This window comes from Rhinoderma darwinii, chromosome 12 (genome assembly GCF_050947455.1).
Source record: "Rhinoderma darwinii isolate aRhiDar2 chromosome 12, aRhiDar2.hap1, whole genome shotgun sequence".
In the NCBI taxonomy this organism is placed as follows: Eukaryota; Metazoa; Chordata; class Amphibia; order Anura; family Rhinodermatidae; genus Rhinoderma; species Rhinoderma darwinii.
The window spans coordinates 6,024,826-6,037,252 of record NC_134698.1 but is presented as its reverse complement, the minus strand read 5'-3'; the positions used below and the strand labels follow the sequence as shown (position 1 = coordinate 6,037,252).

Below are 12,427 nucleotides of genomic sequence, written 5' to 3'. Positions count from 1 at the left end.
TATAACACTGCCCCCTATGTACAAGAACATAACTACTATAACACTGCCCCCTATATACAAGAATATAACTACTATAATACTGCCCCCTATGTACAAGAATATAACTACTATAATACTGCTCCTATATACAAGAATATAACTACTATAATACTGCCCCTATATACAAGAATATAACTACTATAATACTGCCCCATATACAAGAATATAACTACTATAATACTGCTCCTATATACAAGAATATAACTACTATAATACTGCCCCTATATACAAGAATATAACTACTATAATACTGCCCCCTATATACAAGAATATAACTACTATAATACTGCCCCTATATACAAGAATATAACTACTATAATACTGCTCCTATATACAAGAATATAACTTTTATAATACTGCCCCCTATATACAAGAATATAACTTCTATAATAAAGCCCCCTATATACAAGAATATAACTCCTATAATACTGCTCCTATATACAAGAATATAACTCCTATAATACTGCCCCCTATATACAAGAATATAACTACTATAATACTGCTCCTATATACAAGAATATAACTACTATAATACTGCCCCTATATACAAGAATATAACTACTATAATACTGCCCCATATACAAGAATATAACTACTATAATACTGCTCCTATATACAAGAATATAACTACTATAATACTGCCCCCTATATACAAGAATATAACTACTATAATACTGCCCCCTATATACAAGAATATAACTACTATAATACTGCTCCTATATACAAGAATAGAACTACTATAATACTGCCCCCTATATACAAGAATATAACTACTGTAATACTGCCCCCATATACAAGAATATAACTACTATAATACTGCTCCTATATACAAGAATAGAACTACTATAATACTGCCCCCTATATACAAGAATATAACTACTGTAATACTGCCCCCATATACAAGAATATAACTACTATAATACTGCTCCTATATACAAGAATATAACTACTATAATACTGCCCCCTATATACAAGAATATAACTACTATAATACTACCCCCATATACAAGAATATAACTACTATAATACTGCTCCTATATACAAGAATAGAACTACTATAATACTGCCCCCTATATACAAGAATATAACTACTGTAATACTGCCCCTATATACACAAGAATATAACTACTATAATACTGCCCCCTATATACAAGAATATAACTACTATAATACTGCTCCTATATACAAGAATATAACTACTATAATACTGCCCCTATATACAAGAATATAACTACTATAATACTGCCCCCATATACAAGAATATAACTACTATAATACTGCTCCTATATACAAGAATATAACTACTATAATACTGCCCCCTATATACAAGAATATAACTACTATAATACTGCTCCTATATACAAGAATATAACTACTATAATACTGCCCCTATATACAAGAATATAACTACTATAATACTGCCCCTATATACAAGAATATAACTACTATAATACTGCTCCTATATACAAGAATATAACTTTTATAATACTGCCCCCTATATACAAGAATATAACTACTATAATACTGCCCCCTATATACAAGAATATAACTACTATAATACTGCTCCTATATACAAGAATATAACTACTATAATACTGCTCCTATATACAAGAATATAACTCCTATAATACTGCCCCCTATATACAAGAATATAACTACTGTAATACTGCCCCCTATATACAAGAATATAACTACTATAATACTGCCCCCTATATACAAGAATATAACTACTATAATACTGCCCCCTATATACAAGAATATAACTACTATAATACTGCTCCTATATACAAGAATAGAACTACTATAATACTGCCCCCTATATACAAGAATATAACTACTGTAATACTGCCCCCATATACAAGAATATAACTACTATAATACTGCTCCTATATACAAGAATAGAACTACTATAATACTGCCCCCTATATACAAGAATATAACTACTGTAATACTGCCCCTATATACACAAGAATATAACTACTATAATACTGCCCCCTATATACAAGAATATAACTACTATAATACTGCTCCTATATACAAGAATATAACTACTATTATATTGCCCATATGTACAAGAATATAACTACTATAATACTGCCCCTATATACAAGAATATAACTACTATAATACTGCCTCTATATACAAGAATATAACTACTATAATACTGCCCCTATATACAAGAATATAACTACTATAATACTGCCCCCTATATACAAGAATATAACTACTATAATACGGCCCCCTATATACAATATAACTACTATAATACTGCCCCCTATATACAAGAATATAACTACTATAATACTGCCCCCTATGGCCATAAATAAATGACAGGAGTTGCACTTTCCGAAGAGTATACAATTAATGAGTGGCTGGGACAGATTAGAAATATCTGGTATTTTCTTATACTGACGTGTTCTCTACATTTCCAGTTCCTCCAGAAGACCCTATTATAGATGACGGTTCAAACGAAATCCTTCTCAGAGCTGGGACCCCAACTAACCTTACATGCCGGGCTGAAAATGCCAAACCTGCAGCCTCCATAGAATGGTTCAGAGACGGGAATCCACAGGAAGGTGCTGTCGCCAGCACGGTGAGTGGTAGCTTGGGGCCATGCATACCTCTGTACTGTACAGGCTGTGTCTTCCCTGACAGGAGCCTTTGTTCTTCCTTATGAAATCCTGCCCTATCGGTTTGATTCTGCCCTGTGGCAGACACACTGGCCCTAGAAAGCACCAGAGATTTTGATCTGTACTGCAGAGCTCAACATAAAAGGTCTTTGTGGAAGTAGCGGTCTTCAGTTCTTCCAAAGAGAGACATCTGAGTTGACCAGAGCCGCATTGTTGAGCCTTCTAACAATATCTTCTTTATTCGACACGAAACCTTGGCCACATCTTTCTTTGTAACATATCTGAGCCGTTCTCTCACGCCTTTCTCATCAGCGCAGAGAGCGTACATTGTCGATTTTTGGAACTTTATATAATACGGTTGTTCCTTTTTAGCACAGAGAGGCAAAATGTTCACTACCACCTCCCACCGGTGACCGAATTATTGAAATAAAAAAAAAGGGTAGCTATAGTTGGTGCACAGGTAGCATTCACACCCAAGCCCTGGTGCCTAGGGGGTCTAAAGTCCACTGTGGTACATAAGGCGGCACTAGTATCAGGGGGCACTGTTGCAGATTCTGCATTGGGGCCCAAGAATTTTGCCTCTGTCAATACTGACTGTCTACTGCTGATACCAGTTCTGGAAACCAATGTCTATATTCCCCTGAGAAAGCCCAGATATAAAAGTCGATCACCATCAATACGCTTCATACACTTGGGTGACAACTCTGGAGATGCTCTCGCGTTGCCATCCACTGTTGATAAAGAATGGCCGAAATATATACTCTTATACAGGGGCTGTTTGGCCAACTCTACATTGCAAAGTAATCTGTAATATGTTTAATGGGGAGGCAAACAAAAAGACTCCCATAAATCACAGGTGGCTGTGGCCCAGTGGAGATGTAACGGCCTCGTGACTGCAGGTCATGTGGAGAACTATGTCTGGACATAGACGAAAGGTTATGAGAGCATCACCGGTCAAATTTAATTTCTGACTTTTAACATATTATTGGCCGACGTGTTTCAGGAGCTTATTCTTCATCAAAGGTATGTCTATTCATGCGTGAAACGCGTCAGACAATTATATATTATTTTTGTAAAGGAGTTACAAAAGAATTGCAGATTTTTCTTCCCTTTCTTGCGTGCTGGGACAAGAAGTACTGGCGGCAGTCATGGCGCTTCATAGGTCAGAAAATAGGCAAACTGGATTGACAGAAATCTGAGTGTAACTGATAAAAAAATAATTTATTTTTCTATGAGTACATGCTGAGCTGACGCGTTTCATGTACACGACCTTTATCAAACACAAAACGTGTTAGTCAATGAGGTGATTTTTATTCTGCCATGTTATAATATGGATGGTTTAATGGAATTATCTTCTGGCTGCAGATCTTTTTCCATGCTGGGACTAGTAGTACAACCGATTGGAAGGGGTTGTATCATGTGGAGAATGTTATAATAAAATGCTGTATTTCCCACCTCAGATGGTGTTGTCGGATGGAAAACGTGAGACCACAGTGAGCTACCTTCTGATCGTCCCCACAGACCAAGACATTGGCCGGGTTTTCACCTGTAAAACTTCCAATTACGCCATTCCAACCGGAAAGGAGACCTCGGTCAAACTGGATGTTCACCGTGAGTCCACCATCTTTAGCTCATTTTACAATAGTAACATACATTTCGGAATGTCCACCATCGTTATTTCTTATCACTCCTATCACTAGCAGTCCATTTCTTCCAGTGCATCCATCAGGCCGGCATCGGAGAGCCATACTATGGTCGCGTTTTAGTTTCCATATAACAGACCTGTGGAACTGCTACATTCAACGTGTTTCAGTCTCGAAACAGGTTCTCTCGGCTCATTCTTCTGTTCCTGGTCTTAGAAGATTTCAAACTCTAAATTGTCAGACTATTAAAAGGGGTTCTCCGCTTTGGACAAACCCTAATTATTAGACGATGAGCTGATCACAAAGTGTCCTATTGCTGGGACCCCCAGCGATCAGTTGGCAGCAAGTATTCAATCTCGCTGCAGTGCCACCACAGGGGAAATTAAGTATTACACAATAATGAGTTGCCTGTGTAATGCAGGACAGGACACGTCCTCCAGAGAGACATAAACACTCCATGTAACCGTTCTCCTCTCTGGTCAAGAGTGAACAGAGGACCCCCTCTATTAATTCAAAATTCCCTTATAGGGTGTTTATAAAAATGGAAAACCCCTTTAAATGCCAGCTTAAAGGAATTACAGATTTAATTGAATAGACGCCGCCTAGCATTATTATATTAATTTGCTTATTACCTTTGATTCCTAGGGGACACGTCTATTTCCATCATCGTTTTCTCCTTTTAAATACTCCCCCCCCCCCCCCCCCCGCGCTTATACACAGCGGCCGTGCAGGCTCGTATTTTCATAGACGTTTGGCTGTGTGACTTAAAAGACAAATTTACTTAATAGCATTTATCTAACCTAGGCTTATTTTCCATGCAAGGCGTCCGACGCCAAATGAATTTAGATGAGGGAAGGGAGACAATACATCTCTGTGATGGTGATTTAAGATATTCTCGTCTATTTATCGCCAGCGGATAGAAAGGCCGGACTGCAATCTGCATCTATCAGTCTATCACAGCAGCCGGCGCTCACTGACACCTGCTGCCTTCACCTCACACACGTGACGCATAATATGCATGGATGTTTTTTGGAGAAGACAGTGGGGTTTATTCAGGAGAGGTGTCACCCGCCAGCAACAGAACCAGTCGCTAGGCAGCCAAATGGGCTTGTGGAAATTATTAATTAGGAACTCCATAACTTAGTGTTCAAAAAGTTTCCTTTCATGTGCAAGCCCAAATTTAAAGGGCGTGTCCACTGTCAGACACTATTCCATTTATAGTTTACATATAATCATGTACATAAAAAAAATTAACTGACTTTATACATAAATTACTGATCATGTACGGTATTATACTCCAGAGCTGCATTCAAAATTCTGCAGGCAATTCTGAAAATCCCCCGCTTGTTCATTGTCTAGGCAAATTTTGTTCTGGTCATTTTAATTCAGGGTACCAAACCAGGGGTCAGCAACCTTCAGCACTCCAGCTGATGTGAAACTACAACTCCCAGCATGCACTGAATGGCAAAAGGCTTTATTATTCCAGCCAAAGATTGTCCGGGCACGTTGGGAAATGTGGTTTCACAACAGCTGGCGTGACGAAGGTTGCTGACCCCTCTATCAGTAATCCGATGTAAGAAAAATAACTCCCCGCCCCCTGCATTATAGGAGCTCTGCTTAGTTGTCAACAAGCTTACTGACGGTTTCCATTTCATAAGTCTGGAAAAATGGGTGATAACTTCAGAGGGCAATTTTTTTTTTTTACTAATATGTATTAGACCTACTATGCGTTTTTCTTCTTCACAGATCCCCCCACTGTCACGCTGTCCATCCATCCCCAAACAGTGCTAGAGGGTGAACGGGTCCAGTTTACCTGCATGGCCACCGCTAACCCGACAATTAAAGGTTACAGGTCAGTATCGTCATTTACATGTATATTATTTTTCAATACCTTGTCTAACATTTGGAGGTAAAAAAAGTTAATCACACCGTTGTGACGTCGTCAATCGGATTCCGCTTTGGCACAACCACTGCGATGAGGCTTTCATTTTTTGGCAACTCTACAGCAAAATTTTAAAAAAATCCCCAGCCGTGGTTCATTTGTTAATGGCCGAGTTGTGTTTCCTCGGGGACATAATGGCTGAAGCGGAGCCCTGCCAACTGGCGTCACTGCCAAAAATATCGACTCCATATTGACTAAACTGCAATACTGGCGATCACAGCTCATTTGAGTAATGGTAAAACGTGAAGAACGTGGATTTACCGACCTAAACGTCAGCAGATTTTCTTCTTCACAAATAAAATGTAATCTTGTAATCATTTGCAGTACATTTTTGAATATGGCGTCAGTGTCACGTGACGGCACTTGTGCATTTACCCAAAAAGGGAGTCCAAAACTCCTCGGTCATTAACATCTGCACAAAAACTGTGCCTGGGAGCTTCATGGCATGGGGGGCGAGCATGCCAGCCTTACATCACCAAGCACAATGCCAAGCGTCAGATGGAGGGGTGTAAAGCAGCCGCCGCCACTGGACTATGGAGCAGCGGAAACGTGTTCTGTGGAGTGACGCTTCTCTATCTGGCGTCTGATAGAGGAGTCTGGGTTTGGTGAATGCCAGGAGAACGTTACCTGCCCGACTGCATTGTGCCAGCTGTAAAGTTTGGTGGAGGAGGGGTAATGCTATGGGGTTGTTTTTCAGGGGTCGGCCTCTTAGTTGCAGTGAAGGGAAATCTTAATTCTTCAGCATACAAGACATTTTGGACAATTGTAGCTTCCATCTTTGTGGGAACAGTTTGGGGTACGGCCTTTTCTGTTCCGATATGACTGCGCCCCAGTGCACAAGGTCCATAAAGTCATGGTTGGTTGGGGGAGTTTGGTGTGGAAGAACTTGACTGGCCGCACATAGCCCCGACCTCAACCCCATCCAACACCTTCGGGATGAACAAGAATGGAGATTACGAATTAGACCCCCTCCTCCAACATCAGTGTCTGACCTCACAAATATGTATAGGTGTCCCAATACTGCTGTCCATATAGTGTAACTAATATAAGGTAAACAGAATGGACTTGTTGAGGATTTTCCGATATTAGGGGGAAGGTCCCTTTAACACCCGAACTCCACCGCGGCTCTGGCCGTCAATCCACCATGCGAGTACACAGCAGCAGAAGACGGGAGCTGTAGATGTCCATTAAACACCTTATCTGAGGAATTTTATGCCTTTTTATTTTACGATCCTGTTTACTGCCAACTGCTCCTGTTTTACAATCATGCATATTTAAACCGAACGGGTGTATTAATGTTTTATTTATCGCTGCCTTCAAGAGCGCCTGTTATCCTCGGTGTTTGTATAGTGTGGGCAATAAGTGGAGACGGGCTCCGAAGTGGAGAAGGGGGTGGGGGGAGGAATCGTGCCAGCTCACACTGTACCCTGAACAAGTGTTCAAGTCTTATACAGGCACCCTAAGAAGAAAAAGAGATATTCCGTGCTGCCCTATAGAATGACAAAAGCATATTTACGGACAACGGTGTCTCTTTGTTATCTTCCAACAATTCCATGCCCTCCCTAGGACGAGACCTATAGATCTGTTTATCCAAGTTTATGAATAGAATGTCAGAACTGCAGTGTAGACTGACACTTCCAAAGGTAGAGTACTAAGAGAGAGAAAATAACCTTGCCCAAACCCAATTTACTCAACATAGGTGCAGCTACTGTTAAGCAGGTCTATTATATTTGCATTATACAGGGACACAATGTGTTTATTGGATAAGATAATTTTTGGTTATTATTTGTGTAAAGGATCTGCCAGGCACAGCTTCGGGGTAAACGCCCATAGATAATCAGTCTGCACCTGCTTCTATGTCTGTGAGACTGACTCCATCTTCCACCACTCAGGGTGGCAGGCTTAGGAGTGGGAGAACCTATCACAGCCTGGCCAGACGGAGCTAGCTCCCGCCCTCTGTCTATTTATACCTGCCTTTCCTGTTCCTCCTTTGCTTGTGATTCTTCTCGTGTGGTTTCCTGGCCCTGCTGCAGCTTCTTGTACTATTGTCCTTGCTTCATATTGACCCCGGCTTGCTGACTACTCTCCTGCTCTGCGTTTGGTACCTCGTACACTCCTGGTTTGACTCGGCTTGTTTACTACTCTTCTGCTCTGCGTTCGGCACCTCGTACTCTCCTGGTTTGACTCGGCTTGTTCACTTCTCTTGTTGCTCACGGTGTTGCCGTGGGCAACTGCCCCTTTCTCCCCCTAGCTCTGTGTACCCTTGTCTGTTTGTCTGTCGTGCACTTATTGAGCGTAGGGACCGTCGCCCAGTTGTACCCTGTCGCCTAGGGCGGGTCGTTGCAAGTAGGTAGGGACTGAGTGGCGGGTAGATTAGGGCTCACTTGTCTGTCTCCTCACCCCCGTCATTACAATTTGGTTGTTATTCCATATGGATTGGTAACTCTTCGAGACATGAGGCTGAAGTAAACCATCGTCTCCTTAGTATATGCCAGTATGTCTATACAAGTGGTCTCCATCCTGTGGTACAACTCTCACATTCAGGTTGTTGGAGCATGCTGGGAGCAGTTTAGACTTGGGAGTCCAGTAGACTAAAAGTCTAGAAGTCCTGGAAAGTTGCCTCCTGGGATCAAAACCCCCACTTATTCTAGAAATCGCCTATGTAGCTTACACTTGACACGGGATCATTTGAAGAATTTTTGTACATGTCACTATTTGTCCTATATGTCACTATATGACCTATGAGCATGGATTTTCTTTTTCTTAGGTGGGCTAAAGGAGGAGTGATCATCGAAGCGGCCAGGGACAGCTCGTACGAGACGCAAGTGGATTACACATTTTTCACTGAGCCGGTCTCATGTGAAGTCCACAACGAGGTCGGCAGCACTAACGTCAGCACTCTGGTGGATGTACATTGTAAGTGATGCGCATGCTGCTACAGAACTACACTTCCCAGCATGCTCGGTTAGCTGGGAGTGACTTCTGGGACTGAGCCACACTTAATAGTGCTTTTCGATGTTCAGTTTACAATAGATCAACGTTTGGTCACTTGATAAAGTTCCCTCTGTCAAACATGCCGGTCATCAATGCTATGGGCACTCTTCAGCATAGCCAGCAACCGGAGAGTCTGTATATATCTCCGAGGTGGTCACGATCATGCTAGATTATCAGAATTTTATTTTTAGACTATGTATTACATTTCCTTTTATCCGGCATCCCATAGTTGAGTCATTCCATTTCAGGACTTCTTTCCTACTAATAGATACAATAGAGGGGGGGGGGGGAGGCGCACATCATGACGAACACGACTGGTGCAAATACGTGACGAGGCTGTGATAGGTCGGGGAAGGGGAAGGCTATATATGATGTAAACCTGGAGAAATAATTAGTACGGTCGGGAGAGCGCGTTATCATTTCACTTTTTGCAGCCTTTATGCGTCAATCACCCGGCGCGGCCTAACACGGCTGGTGCCATTTGTGAATCAAGGCAATTGCATCTTTATTTGCATGACAGTAATCACACTTTACTCCGACAAGTACCTTGAATTTTTTTATTTTCCTCACACAGAATCAATTTTCAGCTTATCGCTCAGACATGAAGGACATCATCCTTGTACATCCCTAGTGATTGACGATTGGCCTAGCAAAGCTGTAAATTCTACGAAGCCTTTCTGATTGGCTCTTTTTTTTTTTTTAGCATATTAACCCCTTGTCTTCGCATTCGTTGTGCTCCAAGCCTTGTTGGAACAAAACTAAGCGTTTAAGGTGCAGTAAGGGTTGTCGACGCCGCTTCTTCCTATATTCTAGGAAAGAGCAGACAACTACTTGGCCAGAAACCCTCCTTTAAAGAGGATCTGTCACTCGGTCATATAAGTTGAACTGGTTAACTAACCTGAATAGCGTTGTCTCCCCGATTCCAGGGGAGACAACTAGCTAATTTGCTAGAGTGAGCCAACAGGGCGTGAACTAAGCTCAAGCTGCATCACACTGATTGGTCAGCAGAGGAAGGGAAGCTAGCTCCACCCACTGGCTAACAACAGCAAATTAGCATATAGGGAGACAACACCACAGTGAGCCATTTATCTGGAACAGAGGGGATCCAGGAAAACAAGAAAAACCGCGCTGGAATCGGGGAGACAGCGCCTTTCAGGTCAGTAATCTAGTTCAATATATGTCCTAGTGACAGGCCCTCTAAGAAAGCCGATCGTTCCTATGTTGAGCAGTTGTGTAACATTTGCACCAGGTCCTCTCTTACAGTGGCTTAATAAGCCCCCACCTCCTGATCCATTTGTTCCCGCCCCTGCAGAGCCATATAAGCGGCCACTTCCCCCGGCATTAACAGGTGCTCACCAAAAATCTCAGCAGCAGATCAGCTCACTGTTGGGGTAGTCGAGCTATGTAAACAACCAAAAGCTCCACATAGCGCACCCATTTTGTTGGGTAGCCCGTGCTCTACTGCTGGAGGCCACTTCCTTCTCACAGGAAATACGTGGAAAGAAGACTTATTTTTTTTGGGGAGTACTGATTAAAGAAAAAAAAAAAAAAAATACAATTCTGTTACATTAGAAAACCCATTCCTCATTCTTTTGAAGAGTGAGGGAATCCATCTCTCTGGTGATACGCTTTTGATTTATAATGTTCTCTCGCTTTGGTACTATGGATGGGCATGAATAAGTAATGCTCAATACTCCTGACATAGGACGGGGAGTTCTATTTTAAGAGCTTGCCTGAGCGAGTTCTTCACTTGATGTGAACGTCTAGGGACCCCCACTAATGATGTGAATGCTTCTCTCGACAGTTGCCCCCAGAATTGTTGTCGAGCCCAAACCTACCACAACCGACATGGGCTCCGATGTGACCCTGACCTGTATCTGGACGGGAAATCCTCCCCTTACTCTCACATGGACTAAGAAAGGATCAAACATGGTGAGTAGGCCTTAGTTGGAACAAATAAAAAAAATTAAAAAACAACAGCACAGAGTATTTCAAGAGATGACTCTGTTGACCAATCACATAGGTATGTTAGGGAGGGTAGGCTGAATGAGACCAAAAGAGTGTCAGGAATGGAGGCAAGTGAAAGGTCACTGTGCGTTATTATAGATCTATGTTACTCAACAGCACTGAATATTTCGGGAGCGGGATGTGTTGATCTTGTGGGGGGCAGTTACTTCTCCACTCATGGAATTATGTTAATGAAGACAGGGCTGGATGATCTAAACAGCGTAACGGGAGGTCACAGACAGATGGTGGCGGGTACAAGCCCCCAGCAGCACAGAGTCTATCAGGAGTCTGCTGATCGTGTTGGCGGCAGACCTGTCCAATAACGTGAATGAGGCAAATAGGAAGACACACAAGTTGGATATTTTTTTTTTCTTGACCTAAAAGACAAACAATCTTGATCTTCACAGGTTTTAAGCAACAGTAACCAACTATTTCTAAAGTCCGTGAGCCAGGAAGACGCAGGGCAGTACGTGTGCAAAGCCATTGTTCCCCGTATTGGAGTAGGGGATAAGGAGGTGACGTTATTCGTCAATGGTGAGTACCTTTTCCAAGATATAAGCTGAGACAGAGTGTATTCTATGGATCCATTGCCGACTTTGTAAAGTGGTTGCCAGGCATTTTGTCCCTAGCAACCAGTCTGTCCTAGATTACAAAAACGTTCATAAACTTAGGTGGAAAACTATTTTAAACCCAAAAACATGCAGAATCCCATCCTACGTAGTCGCATATGCAAAAACATTGTTCCGATTAGTGCAGACAGTCTTATCTGCGGAATAAACCATCCGACGCATATCAAACTAGAAGCATAAGTTACAGTCCAGACCACCGGAGCGTCGGTGTTAGCTTAGTGCATCTATGCCAAGCTGCTGGAAGGGGAACCTATTAATCCTGCAAAAATGAAATGTCCCCGAAATGATCTCCGACTGTGGAGCTCCAGTCCTCCCGGAGTGACCTTTCATGAGAACTAGTGAAGTGTGGAAAGAAACCGGCGATATACTGGAAATGCAGCATCCATCAGAGTAATATCCACTTCAGTTAAACTGGAACAAGCAAATTATACGCAGAGATAAAATCAGCAGATTGGACAATAAAACAAAGATAGATATAAAACAAATAGCGCATATTACGTCTAATGTGGTAGCAAATTCGCCAGGATTGCATTAATTCCCCCT

At 41.9% G+C, this 12,427-nt stretch overlaps 1 protein-coding gene and 1 long non-coding RNA gene across 2 annotated transcripts in view; one reads left to right on the top strand and one right to left on the bottom strand.

The window, feature by feature from the left end:
- Nucleotides 1-12,427, bottom strand: part of LOC142664562 (uncharacterized) — a 143,662-nt gene that overhangs the window by 98,653 nt on the left and 32,582 nt on the right. The gene's annotated exons all lie outside the window — the stretch shown is intronic.
- The window catches only part of KIRREL1 (kirre like nephrin family adhesion molecule 1), a 173,656-nt gene that overhangs the window by 150,194 nt on the left and 11,035 nt on the right, over nt 1-12,427 (top strand). Inside the window, exons 4-9 of the mRNA XM_075843714.1 lie at nt 2,472-2,632; nt 4,130-4,280; nt 6,059-6,164; nt 9,022-9,170; nt 11,053-11,180; nt 11,663-11,789. Of these exons, the coding sequence (XP_075699829.1) occupies nt 2,472-2,632; nt 4,130-4,280; nt 6,059-6,164; nt 9,022-9,170; nt 11,053-11,180; nt 11,663-11,789 (822 nt within the window). The remainder of the gene's footprint in view (nt 1-2,471; nt 2,633-4,129; nt 4,281-6,058; nt 6,165-9,021; nt 9,171-11,052; nt 11,181-11,662; nt 11,790-12,427) is intronic.